The sequence below is a fragment of the Phyllostomus discolor genome, chromosome 2 (genome assembly GCF_004126475.2).
Source record: "Phyllostomus discolor isolate MPI-MPIP mPhyDis1 chromosome 2, mPhyDis1.pri.v3, whole genome shotgun sequence".
Lineage (NCBI taxonomy): Eukaryota > Metazoa > Chordata > Mammalia > Chiroptera > Phyllostomidae > Phyllostomus > Phyllostomus discolor.
Genome location: NC_040904.2, coordinates 122,022,868 through 122,037,162, shown reverse-complemented (window position 1 = coordinate 122,037,162; position 14,295 = coordinate 122,022,868). Strand labels below are relative to the sequence as shown.

General features: G+C 42.4%; 1 protein-coding gene across 6 annotated transcripts in view; it reads right to left on the bottom strand.

The window, feature by feature from the left end:
* SPATA13 (spermatogenesis associated 13) overlaps window positions 1–14,295 on the bottom strand; it is a 374,002-nt gene that overhangs the window by 34,980 nt on the left and 324,727 nt on the right. For 3 of the 6 annotated variants that reach the window (XM_036018443.1, XM_036018442.1, XM_028531959.2), the window contains 2 exons: window positions 13,890–14,261; window positions 12,035–12,179 (listed from right to left, as the gene is read on the bottom strand). In XM_036018443.1, coding sequence (XP_035874336.1) covers window positions 12,035–12,179; window positions 13,890–14,261 — 517 coding nt within the window. Of the gene's footprint in view, window positions 1–12,034; window positions 12,180–13,889; window positions 14,262–14,295 lie in introns of those variants that run through there. The other 3 variants (XM_036018445.1, XM_028531961.2, XM_036018446.1) reach the window with 2 other exon arrangements.

Below are 14,295 nucleotides of genomic sequence, written 5' to 3'. Positions count from 1 at the left end.
CTTTTGGATACAGTAAAATAAAGCCAAAATAATTTTTAATATGGTAGCAAAATATCATTTTTATTTAGTCCTAGGATTTATGGGAAATTTCCAGCTATAAAAATCAGAAAACCTACGCAGATAAGCAAAATAGATACCTCTATACTAAAACTTAATGTCTTAACTTTGCCCATAACCTTGCAGACACCCTCCCACTGTATTCTGGGCCTGCCCTCCTGGTGAAACCAGACTGCTTGGTCAAGATCAACACACTCCTGGCTGCTAAAGCCAATGGATACTTTTAAATCAGTATCTAACTTGGCTCTGGTCACATTTGACATTACCCACCATTCCCTCCCTAAAGCCAGCTCCCTGGCTTCCTCTGACACCACTTACCTATCTGGCCATTCCTTCTCTATCTTCTTGTGGACTTCTTTTCCTTCAATGGTCCACCCAAATTGTCTATACTTTTCCCATTTTTCACACACACCTGGGATGATAACATTCCATCCTATAGCTTTAAGAGTAATCATCCGTTTGCTAATGACTTCTGAATCGTCACCTCTAGACTGGGTCTCCTTCCTCAAGTGAGACCCTATGGTCCAGGGTGGGGTGATGACACCTCCATCTAGCTGTCCCACCTGCTCCTCAAACTCAGCTTCCTTGGAACAGGACTAAGTGCCCCTTCTGTGGACTCTCCTCCTATGTGTCCCAAAACTCAGCTATCTGGGTATCAGCACCCAAAATATTTAGACAATTAGCTTGACCTCCAGTTTGTTTCTGGTTCAGGGCTTTCTTCCCTTGATTAAGCAACAGACTCCTCCCGTCTCTAGGTAGGGCCACCATCTAACCAGTGATGTTTCTAAAATGAAAACCTGATTATCTCACTCCACTCAAAGTCCTCTGTAGCCCCCATTTGCCCCCGAGACAAAGTCCCCTGAACAGGAGGCCCTGAATGGGCAGGCTCCTTCTGATCTCTAGTCTAGACCACCTCTCAGCCCTTCAGTCCTTCCCCTCCTATTCATCCTGCTTCAGCTGCCTACGGTGCAGGTCCTCCCGCCAGGTGCGATCAGACTACCTAAAACTCCTAAATCTGAAAAAAACAAAAAAGATACACACACTTGTGCCATTAACAGGTTAACTTGAAAACATACAGGACCAGAATCCTACATTCTTTCTTGCACAGGCCATACCCAGAATGGGTCAACTATGCTTTCCAGTTCTAGCTTCTTTTAAATACAGTAATAACCAGAGACAATTGGGAAGCATTCTGAGTACAGATTCTTTGATTTTTTCCATTTTGTACATCTCTCAATTCTCTTCTAATTAGACAGAAAAAGATTTTTTTTAGCAACTCACTTTTATTGAATCTCTCCAAAATATTCAATGTCGTTTTTACAGACACCTGTCCCTTTTCAGTCTTATATTTACATTTCATTTGTTTATACAGTTAAGTAATTTCCATAGTCATAATAATACAACTGCCATGAAGAGGTGTGAGGCCATGTCCTTGCCCTTGACTCTGGGCAAGGATAGAGCTCAATAGACCATAGCAGCAGCCAGTGAGTAGCCTAGTGAAGCAAGCACTCAGCTGAGCCTGGCTTGTCTGCACGTGGAGGATGTCTTTAGTCTGATGAGCCTGTGGATGGGTTGAGACCATTTCTGTTGGGCTCCCCTCTCCTCAAATGTGCTCTCCTTTCTGTGGCTTCTGCCCTTTGCATACACTGTTCCCCTTAGCCTGGGATACACCCTCCTTATCAACATACTGAATTTAACTCCCATTCATCCTTCAAATCTCAATGGTGAGGCCATTTTCTCCAGGAAGTCTGGGATGCCCCAGGCCTGCTTTGCATGCCCCCCATTTACACTGCACTCCTGCATTGTCATAATGTCATTATGCTTCTGGAGATTCATAGTGCCTCACTTAAACAGGACACATGTATACATCATACAGCATCACCTATATTTGTTAAGTGGAATAGTACAGATAAAGTATCGCCTAAACCAAAGACACATTAAAAGAAGGTTTCAGCCCTGGCTGGTGTGGCTCAAGGGATTAAGTGCTGGCCTGGGAACCAAAGGGTCACCAGTTCAATTCCCACTCAGTGCACATGGCTGGGTTGTGGGCCAGGTCCCCAGTTGGGGGCGCATGAAAGGCAAACACACATTGATGTTTCTCTCCCTCTCTTCCTTTCTCCTTTCCCGTCTCTAAAAATAAATAAATAAAATCTTTAAAAAAAACAGAAAAAGAAAAATGAAGGTTTCAGAGCAACTTTGGCATTTTGTGAAATGCCACTGTTTATGTTCCCATGTCCTGTATCATTGCCCTGTAATAGGCCTACTGACTTCACAAGTATGAGTAAACTTGCTTTTAAAACCTATACTAGTTCCTAGGTGGAGAAGAGTAAGTAAATACATACATAGGAAATATTTTTCATTTTATGAAAAAGTCTGATGAGCCTTTTCATTGTGCACATGTCAGTGCACAACTGAATTGAAACAGAGTTGCAGACATGGAAAGAGTGTCACTCCTAAGTGATAACCTCTAATTATACTTTGAAACTGCTGGGCTTTAAAGACTAAATCAAAACCCTTCCCCCACTTTTGACAAACCAACCTTGAATCTGTGTAGGAAACATTTACCAGATGAAAGCCAGTGAAATTGTGGGCTATCATGGGGTGGTGCTGTGGGGACAGCGGCATTGTGGGGGCACGTTGTGGGGTCAGCCCTCTGTGCACACAGTGACGTGGAAGGAGGCCACCTCACTCCAGCTGGATAGGCTCCTGAGACTGGAGCACTGGAGACTGGCCCTGAGGGGCACAGATGGCGGTTGCACTAGCCTTGGTTTCAGATGAGCCTCCTAAATCCCCTAAGAGGCTGCCATGCCCTGACTTTTTGCTGGGGCCCTTTCAGGTCACGGGTTCAGCAAGGAGGGCTCCCAGTGTTCCTGTGGGTTCATCTGGCCAATCACAGGCTAAGTAAGCCTCAGAGGGGCCACTCTTGCAAGAACGCACCCGGCTCTGCAAGGAGGAGAGGTCACAGACAGGGCTGACTGAGCTTGAATTCATTGGGCTGAAGCCAGTGCTACAGGCAGTTTGTAGATGGTTATCAGAATTATGGCCAGACTGTAATGGCCAGTGGGTCCACCCCCAAAGCTGTTCCTGGAGAAAACTAGCATATGCTCTAGCTTTCATCTCCAGGCTTACATGGATATGTACAGTGAAAAAGCAGACTGTTAACTGTAGGGAAGCTGGGAGTTTTTCAGTGGTAGCACCCTTTTTAGAGTTAAACATTGCTCTAAAATAGTCCCCAATTTCTTTGTTCCTGTGGCAAAAGGAAAATTGCAGTATGTTGGATTTCTTACCACTAAGTAATTTACTTTGGAAATTTCTAAGGTATCTTAGTCCTAAACATGTCCTGTATTCTAAGTGGTAGATCCTGGTAAAATTAATGACCAAGTGCAGTCTGTAATATTTTTCACTTGCTTTCTTATTGACGGCAGAACCAACTTTTTAAAACTTCAGAGTAGGTTTCCAAAACAGCTCCTCCTTGCACCAATCATTGGCCAGCTCCTGATATGCTTTCCAGATAGGCTGACCAGCACATATCCTTGGGGTTATCCTGCCCTTTGTAGATCAAGATGTTCTTTACATATATCATGCCTTTAAGGACTGAATTGTTTTCTGGTTGCTTCTTAATGAAAAATGTAGATAGGTGGTTATGACTGAGAGTCTCATAATCCCACTGCTAGCACTTAAATTCTTACATTATTCTGCTGAAGACTGAGCAATTCTGGCCCAGGTCACAATAGGGCTAGGCTGGTTTAATTTGATTCTCTTTGCTAACTTGCAAAAAGTGATCGTCAATTATAAACAGTCACAGGGATGTAAAGTACTGCATAGGGAAAATCATCAACAGTATTGCAATAACCATGTATGCTGTCCGATGGGCACTGGACTTACTGGGGTGATCACTTTGTAGGTTACATAATGTTTAGTCAGTACAGTGTGCACCTGACACTAATATAATATTGCATGTCAACAGTAACTGAAATTTTTTTAAAGTGACTATAGTCATAAGAAGTTAAAATGTAGATATTTAAAAAATAAAATCAGGCACTAATTTGAGTAATTTAAAAATATTTTTTAAAGCCATAAACAGTCTAAGTATGTCAACTTGTCCTATTTGTACCTCCTGAGAAAATAATTTTCTCTATTTTTTATATTTTATTATTATTGTACCTAATCTGGTTGTTTTTTCTCCTCTCTTCTCTGTTGTCTGGAATTATTATAAAGTACTCGAATATAGTTACTCAAATACTCAAATACAGACTAACTGAAAGCTTCTAAAAATGTAACAGCTGATCATCGTTAAATGGCATACCTTACTCCACCAATTTCACTGCCCTGCTTGTGGTCCGTAAAGGCTCCTCTCATGTGTGACAGCTGTGGAAACTAGGTGCCCTCCTTGCTAGACGATTCAGATCATCACTTGGTTTACGTTAAATGCACAAACTAATCTGAGCTCCATGGGTAGGAGGTAGAAAGAGAAGAATGAGGAGACATGAGAATGAGAATTTTGAAAGCAATCAAATTTGAATTCTGATCAAAATAGACTAGTTGAGGGAGACAGTATGGCAGGAACCCAAAGTAAGTGTGGGAACATTAGGACTACAAGTAGGCTGTAACCAAATAAATTGGCTTCAATGTAAGTGAAAAGCCTCATGAAAGAAGAAAGCAAAGGCAATAAAGGCAATTGTATAAGAGAATGTTACCATGGTATAGACATTCTTCTAAGACTCAGGGCACAAACACCATCACCAATAAAGCAATAAGGTTCCTAAAGGTTGGCAGCCTGCCATCTATGAGGTTTATAAAAACACGTAAGTGCCACTGTGATTCATGATCTGGGATCTATTATTTCAGTACCACACCCATGCAGTCGATAACCATTACTGAGCACCGTTCCATGTGACCTCTCTTCCCAGCCGATATGGGCCAGCTAAAAGATCTACTAGATATACTGATCAGACAAATACTCCAAATGAAGCAAGAGAGAAATAACGAGTGCTAGAAAAGTCCACAGTACAGTGGTGCAAAGTTTGGAGGACAGAGAGCTCACTTTTGCGTGAGAAGTAGGTCTTCATTTCTTAACTTAAATTACTAGTATTCAAATTTCTACATTTTGAGAAAAAATATAGTTGTGGGTATTTCTTGATTTGGAGATTTTGAGAGCATGTGACCAAGGAGGAGGAAACATACATTCATTTTTTAAATGCCTTTATTATGGAAAATTTCAAATAAACACAAAAGTAGAGAGATTATATAATGAGTCCACAATTACTAATATTTTACCAATTTTTCCCAAGTATTTTTTGTACTATTTTAAAGTAAATCACCCACATATCATTTCATACAAAAAATATTTTAATATGCACCCATAACAAATAAGGATTGAAATGTTACACTATCCCAACTAACAAAATCAACAATAATTCCTTCATGGAATACTCAGTTCATGTAAAAATTTCCCCACTTATCTGAAAATGATCTTTTTTTACAGCTAATTTGTTGGTCAGAATCCAAATAAGTTTCACATATTTTATTTACCAAACATAATTTAGATTAAACCAAATTTATTCATTTGGGTGGCATCTACCAGAGATTCTGCATTCACCACATGGACTGATGGAATAGGACTCATCCCAGCACTTTGCTGGGGTGTAACCCTGGACCCAGTACTGGTCCACAGTTCAGGCAGCCGAAGGGCCAGCTCTTGGCCTATGGAAAGGCAGGAGTGCAGAGCCAGGGAGACAGAAGAGCTAGTGCTGGTCTACCATGTACTTGCCTCCCTGGGCTTTTATAGGCCATGTACTGCTAATCTCTCTAGGCAAGGGAAGCCCGTGAGAGATGCTTCTGTTGCAGTGAAGTCAAGGAACTCCATGGAGGTGGGGCATCCATGGCAGGAAAAATGGACAAAGTTTCAGTAATGGGCAGCAGGGCCAGCTCACTCACTGGAATGGTCTGTGCTTAACTTACCACAGGGTCCCTAGGAACAAAGTTGATAAGTAACTCCATTGAGGTATTACTTGATTTTTGTAGTAGGAAACCTCCAAATCTGGGGAGAAGCCTGGATTAAACCATGGTAAAGAATCAAGGCCCTCACTTAGCTCCCAGATCTAAGTTGCTTCCCAGACTTAGGTAACCTGGGGGTAGGTATCCCAACATTACAACTTTCTTCCAGCCTTTCCCAAAGGGATCTTCTGCCCTTTACCTGGTAACTGTGCCCCCAGGCAGGGGAAATCCCTAGTAGTAAAATCTAAGCAATACTCTTTCTAATGCTTTCTGACTAACAGGAGAAATAGCTTTAGGAGGGATTTAGCTTGTGTGAGTTCATGGTTACCAGCAAATAGCTGGAGGAATTTGGAAAGAACAAAATGGCAATGGACTGGTTTAGGGAAGGAGTATGATTAGATCTATCAGAGTACACTCAAAGCATGAGAAAATGTCTCCTCTATGTGAATGCCCAGTGTGTCCCATGTGAATCCTATTGCAGAAGAGGCTGCTGAATAATTGTATGCACATTATATCCTATTCTGCAAATATCCATCCTTGTTCCTAGTCATTTTCATGCTTACTTGGTGGGCTAAAAAAATGGCCATGGTGGCAGAAATGAATGCCAAGCCTGGGCTGAACACCACAGGATGCCCCCTCAACAAAGTTAATGATATGGTTCCTTCAAGGAACCAAACATCTACTTGTAGAAAGTTGATTACAATGGACCCTTTTTGTAATAGAGGAGTAGATGATTTGTCCTTACTGGAAAAGCCACTTACTCTAGATTTGGATTTGTTTTCCTTACCTGTCAGACCTCTGTTGGAATCTTGCTAAGGATCTCATACATTATTATGGCATCTCACACAGCACTGCTTCTACCTGGGGACTCCCCAGTGAGGGGATTGTGGTGATAAGCCCGTGCCCACGAGTGCTGTTAGCTTTCTTGTTTACGTCACCCAGAAGCATGGAATCATACCAGACTTAATAATGGCAAAATTAAAACCAAGTTAGAAAGGCAGCTTGGGGGCATGTCTTGAGGTTGTGGTGCTGTCCTGGATGGGGAGAGTGCTCTGACTCACTGACTGATGTAGAGATGATCACTTGTAGACAGAATATAAGGAGCCAGAAACAAAGGATAAACACAAGGCATATTTCTTATGGTTACTTAATAATATATTTGCAAAATATATTATTCCCATCCACTAACTCTGCTCTGTCAAAACTAAATTTATTCCCCCAAGGGAGAAGAACTGCTGCCAGAATTCACAGGTTTGACACTACTGGGTTAGATCCAAGGCTGGCCATGGTAAGCTCCCTGTGCGCTGGAAAAATGAGCACCCAAGGAACACATAGATGTCTTTTGTGGTCACTGTCACAATTGTTTCTCAATGGGACTAAGGCAATGACCTCCAAATCAGTCCCCCTTCTTCTGCCTTTTCTTCCCCAGACTATGTGTCCTCTCTAAAGTGGGAGTCAGAACATGCCATGCCCCTGCTGGCAGTGGCTTCACGTTTCACTTAGAATAAACCCAACTCCTTCTTGGGACCTGCAATGCCCTTTCTGTCTACCCACAGACAACCTCCTGACTGCAATGCCCTCCTCTCCTGCCCTTGTTACCTGTGCTCCAGTCACTCGGGCCTTCTCCCTGACCCTCAGATGCATCAAGTTCTTGCCTATATGTGGTCCTCTGATGTTCCTTCCACTGGGTACTATCTTCCCTAAGACCTTTACATCCTGCTCACCTTTCAAGCCTGCACATCAATGTCACCTCTTTAGAACATTAGGTCGCCCTCTGCCACTCCTGCTCCACTTGCTTTCTACCACATTACCCACATTCATCTTCTCCAGAGCGGTCATTAGTGCCTGAGATAATGCTATTGATTGACTTATTGAATCTGTTTAAATCTAGAATGTAAACTTTTTGTGATGCTTTATTCTCTGCTGGTTTCCAAATGGTGAAACTAGTGCCTGGTACATAGTTGATGCTCTACACATTTTTTGTAGACTGACTGATTTTTGATTAACTGAAAGAGTGGGGGAAAAGGAGATTGTGGCCATTCTATGCAAACAGGACCACTAACAGCTTAGAAAACTACAAAGTAAAGGTTTGGACCACTTCAGCTGGGAAAGGACAGTGCAGGGTCAAGTACAAGGGCAGCATGCAAGGGCAACTCAGTGAGCAAAGTAAAAAATGGCACATATGGTCTTGTGACCCAAGGCAAGACAAACTCCATTTCTGTGGAACTGTGTATGTCTATGTACTGTTTACTTATATTTTCTACTTAGGAACACCTTTTCTCTCTTATCTCTTCCCATTATGATAAGGGTGCATTGCTTAAATTTACTTCTGGGTATAAAACTTAAAAAGACCTTCCAACAGGCATGGAGAAGTAGTGAATATTACTGGGAAATGTTTTCAGTAGCTGATGAGCCTTTGGGTTATCTCTCTCTGGAGGAGACAGTTTTTAATCATACAGGGAACAGGTACATCATGTTAGAATAATGTTCTTTTAAAAATGAATACTCTCTACCCTGCTTTATTTTTCTCTACAGCATTACCTGCCATGTTATACAGTTACCAGCCAATTTATTAATACCCTCACTAGATTGTAAGTGATTTAAGGGACTTTGTTTTTTTCACTGCTGTTACTTGACACCATGGTACATACTCAATAGTTATTAAATGTGGGAATGAACAAATGGAGTACCAGTCCAGAATCTATTTCCATTTCTAACACCACCTGGACTTTCTTCAGGGAAAGGACCTCATTCCAGTGTGTTCCACCTTAGTGGATAGGGTCTCCATGCGCCTGCCTTCTAATACAAAAGTCAAGGGGTCCCTGGAGGCATCCAATACCTCTCCCTGTTCCAGTGCCACCAGGAGGTGGACACGCCAGTAAGCTTTGTGAGTTGAATCCTCTATCCCAGGACAGAAGGAGTGATTGGCTTTCACTTATTCCCAGGGGTAGCACTACAGCCAGAGTCCTGTTACACACCTTCTTTGGCTCCTTCCCTTCTGTTCCTTGGTTCCCAGAAGCAACCCTGACTGGCATCCATTTCCAGATTGGCTCTCCGCCCATCCTATCAATTCTGGGAACACCTGACACCCTTCCAATGAATTTTCTTTTTGCTTAAGCTACTCATTTGTTGCCTTGAGAAAAGAACACTAAAATCAAAACAAAGCCAAACACAGAAAGTACAGAAAGAAGCAGTTTGTATGTGTATTGGGTTGGAGGAAAAATCACCTCCAGTCTTAGCACCCTAACCACACTGTTTTCACCTTCACATAGAGGCTGGCAGATTCCCACACAGCCCTCAGAAGGAATCAGCCCTGCCAACATCTTGATCTGACTTCCAGCCTCCAGAACCGAGACAATGAAATTCCACTGTTTAAGCCACCCAGCTTGTGGTACTTTGTTATGGAAGCCCTAGCAAACTAATATACATATAATTTTATTTCCAGTTTTTTTCTCACTCTAAAATTATAGCATTCCTTTTTCATGCTGTTACTTGTTTGTCCTAATTATGTTGTAAACTAACTATTTGGAAGTAGTTACCCCTCTGTGACTTCAACTCAATAGTCCACTGTAGCTGGACATTGACACCGCTCAACTTTTTGCTATCACAAACGATGTTGTGGAGAACCTCTTTGCATGCAGTTTTTTTCTCCTTTTGAAGAACTTTCTCACAATACATCACCAGAAGTCGATGCCTGGATCAGGGAGAATGAACATGAAACCTGTGGCTGAACTGCTTTGTAGGAGTATGACAATAAATTTACTTTGTTGCCAAGGGTAGACAGGGAATGAGTTATGAATTTCAAATGGAAAGACACAGACATATGGTAAAGGAAAAGAAGGAAATTCTAGGCAAACTGGAGCAAAGGGAGCATGAGAGCCTGGAGTAGACAGTGGGAACACTGAATGGTAAGCTCGGACAAGAGAAGTGAGAGAAATAGATGGGACATTAGACCGGGGTTGCAGACAAACCTGTAAACTCATTTAAGGAACTAGGACTCTGTTCCAATGATGGTGAGGAAAGTTTGCAAGGAAATAACAAAGCAAGAGTTGAATGTGAACAGTAGCTCTGATCAGAGAATGTATAAAAGTCCAGCCCAAGAAAGTGATGGGAGAGGGGCAGCTGCTGAGAGTAAGAGTTACAGAGCCTGAGAAGCAGGGGGATGCTAAGGACTGGACCTAGTGACCATGAATGAGGGGAGTAATAAATCTGAGGTGTTCACCCGATTCCCCTGAGAGAATGACAAACGCACCCGTGACAGGAGGAGTCACAGGCATATTTCCTACAATCAGGCTCTCTCTTGTACATCTGGGCTTGAGATGTTTACACATTTCCTCAAACTCTAGCTCCCATCTAATTTCTTTTTCTAAAAATTATTTATTTATTTTTAGAGATAATGGAAGGGAGAGAAAAAGAGAGGGAGAAAAACATCAATGTGTGAAAGAAACATCAATTGGTTGCTTCTCACACGCCCCCAACCTGGGACCTGGCCCACAACCCAGGCATGTGCCCTGACCAGGAATCGAATCAACAACCTTTCACTTTGTAGGATGATGCCCAACCCACTGAGCCACATAGGTCAGGGCTGGCCTTTAATTTTTCTTTGCCTTTTGTCTCTGTCTAGCCCTGATTCCTCCAAATATGTGTGACATGAGTCAGATACTATGGCAGCATTCTTAAGGGTAGTAATACTTCATCATTCACCAATTTTCTGACCTCTTACACTTTGTTTGACCCTCCCAGGACAACCATCTCAACGACTTCCTGTCAGATCCATCAGTGACTTTCTTGTTATCCCGGTCTTTAGAATGCCTCCCTTGAGCACTGACTCCACACATCTTTGTTCTCCAGTCCCTTCTCTGACCCATCCTGGTTCCCCACACCCTTTCCTTGAAATGGTCGTCTCTCTCAAGTCTTTTGAAAAAACCCTATTTAAACCTCTCCCTTCATACAGCTTCATTCACCACCCTCATGAGAAGAACTTGCCCACATGGTGGGCTAGGGGCAGGGAACCAGAACTCAGGTCTAGGCTTCCTACCACCCAGTTCACCACTCTCATACTCACCACATGATACTTGTTTTTAAAAGTATGACAGTAAATCAAGCAATTAAAGCTGCAATCATTAATAGTCTAAGGCATTTCTTTAAATAGTCAGCATAGTTCAGTGCTTAAAACATGGGCCTTGTACTGAAAATTCAGTTTGACTGATTATGCCCATTTCTGCCACTCCATGGGCGAGTTACTTAGGGCAGTTTACCTGTTTATATCTGGGCTTTTCAATCTGTAAAATGAGAACAATAATAGTATCCACCATGGCACAGAGTTAAGAAGACCACACGAGTGAACACATCAGAGCTCACAGATGCTGTCTGCCACATGTAAGTGCTCAGCAGATGTTGGCTGTTACTCTCATCCAGAGCACCCAGAGCCATGCCACAGTCCACCGGCTGACTGGCACTGACATAAATGCCAGTGTAGCAGAAGGTTGTCTTTTTTAGAAGTTTAAACATCATTCCCAAAACATGCAGTATTAATGAAAATCAACAAGTAGGTAAGTGCTATGATAACACATTAAGTACTATATTAGATAACTATTCTTTAGTGTTCAAAACAGTTTGTGAATCTTAAATACCCAGAGGTTATTTAAAGAGCTTGACAAAGGTTAAGGTGAATCACTGGGACTCCATTCTCGGTCAGATCTCTTCTTGAAGGAACACGGAGGCACACAGACATCATAAGAGGAGCAAGTGCCCCATTAGGGTCACTGTAACAACGTAGAGTTCCCAGACAGTACCCTCCTTGAACAGCCGATGACAAGCCTAGCTCCTGAGATGAGCCTTCCTCACTATCAGGCAAACAATACCCTGGTCCAGAAGTCCATAGTCTGCTGGGCACCTCAGTTGAACTAGAGTGTCAAAGTGAGGCTTCCACCCCAGTTTCTGAACAGGAACACCCCAAGCCAGGGCCTGTGAGACTTACTGTTGGATGCTCTCATCTGCCGCCGGCGTCCCACGCGGTCCAGCCCAATGGGGGTGCTCTGGGAAAATGTGAATGGCCGGAGCCGGGCAGAAACTGCTTTGTAGGGTGGCACCTGGTGAGCTGGCACAGGAGGCCTGGCTGCAGGCTAAGAAAGAAAGCAAGAGGCTGTGAAAAGATGCCAGGAAGTGGCAGCTCCTATAAGCTCTTCGCACGCACAGCTGCAAGGAGCTCAGCATTCTCACCTCAAAGCTACTCACAGACATGGTTTCTCCAAAGGGTATCAAAGCTTCAGGCTGCAGAGGCTCAATTGCAATAAATTATTCCGATGTTTAAACAAATCAGTATCAACCCATAGCCCTTACCTCACAGAGTCACGTTTCATCTTCTCTGTCAACAACATACCAATAGGCAATGCTCAGTGAAAGCAAAGTGTCAGCTAAAAGGAGGAAAAGCAAATTTAGGAAGTGGTGGTTTTCTCACAGAGATGCAGAGTCACAAGGTTAAGAAGATGTGTTTGTAGGAGCAGTGCCAAACCATGCCAGGGCGGCCATTTGCAGCCCAGCTACTCACTTGGGTCTCCTGCTCATTTGTGTGCAGATGCCAGTGAAGTATCTGTGGACTACAATTTTTATTTACCTAAACTAACATCACAATAGGGCTTTGTTTAAAAGAAGAGCTAGTTTTCTGCAAATTTACCCTGGTCTATAGAATCAACTGTATGCCCTTTTGATCATCCATTAACAATCCCTATAACTGTAAAGGCCAAGCTGGTTCATGCCTTCCTTAGGTTTTCCACCTAGTTCCCTCAATGAGCTTACAGTGCAAAAGTTACCTGGCTATACTTTTTCATGCCTTAGAGTGAAATGATTTCTAGATGCTTTTGATCTTCCCTATACTGTGTTTTGAATTAAGAGATTACAGTTTGCTTTAGTTTAGAATTATTTCCTGGCATGTAGTGCCTCTTAACACATCAAAAGGTTTGTGGTATTTTTCAACTTATTTTGTTTTTACCTTAAGAATTCAATTCAAATTAATTCAATTAAGCGAGAGTGTTTTAAGTGTTTGCTATATAAACAAGGCATTGTATTGGGCTTTATAGGCAGAATGTAAACATAAAATCCTATACCAATATAGACTTTCCTTTTTAGAGAATTTTATGGTTATGGTATCAGCTAGCAAGTTTAAAATATGAAACTGGGCACTTACTCATGTACTGTTTTGTGAACATTGGACCATGGGTGGGGTATTAGTTTCATCAAATAACAGAAACAGGGCCTTTATTTAAAAGTTTTGTGTCCTCAAAGAGCTCTTTGGTTAATTGACAAATACTTGCTGAATTTCTACATTATACTAAGGAAATGATATTAAGATTTTAATCTATTGTCAAAGCAGTTACAAAACTACAACTCAAAAGCAAGAAAATGGTGAAAAAAATTATTTCCTTATCTCCTAAAAAATCGACTTCTTTATTTACTTTGTATCTTTACATGTTAACAGTGAATGATGCTTTCTCTCAAGAATTTTTTTCTTTCAAGAAGCTCACTAAATATGCACTGCTACTTTCCTCTTGTTCAAATCTCAGATGATTTAGAATAAACAGCAAACTAATTTCATGTATTATTCAAGATCCCAGAAAAGACAGAAGATTAGTAAAACACATCCAAATGTCAGGTGATTAGTCTTTGATTAGTTTTAATAAGTATAGCTTGCAAAGTCAGGAAGAAAGGTTGTGAGACGACATCATCCCTGAGTGAGAATAGGTGAAAGGAAAGCGTCCAGTTCAGTTTGCAGGGGAGAACAGAGGCCAGGAAGCTGGGGGCTCTGCTGGCTTTGGTGAGAGCACACCAGATCTTACTTGGGTTAGAAGATTCTCTATTGCTTCTGTCTGGCTGTTCCCATAGAAGCTGACCCCACCTATCACAGAGATGGGGCGTCTTCTCTGGCCTCCTCTAGAGCAGCACAAGGCAGCCTTCTGGCCTGCAGGCACCATGGAGGCCATGCTCAGCTGGTGGCCACTGTCCACAATGTCCTCCTTCTGGGGGTCCACAGCAATGGAGTCTTCAGGAATAGACAGACTTCGGCTGGCCAGCTGCCCATAGTCTGAGAGTGGTCGAGGCCTTGACCTTCTCCCAGAGCCCCATCTCCTCCTGGAGACTGAGATCCTCTGAGCCTCCGTCCTTTCTTCCTCCAGGGATGGGCCCCGCCTCCAGGATTCCTCAGTAAAAACCTTTTCAAATTCGAACAAATTAGGTGAGCACCAA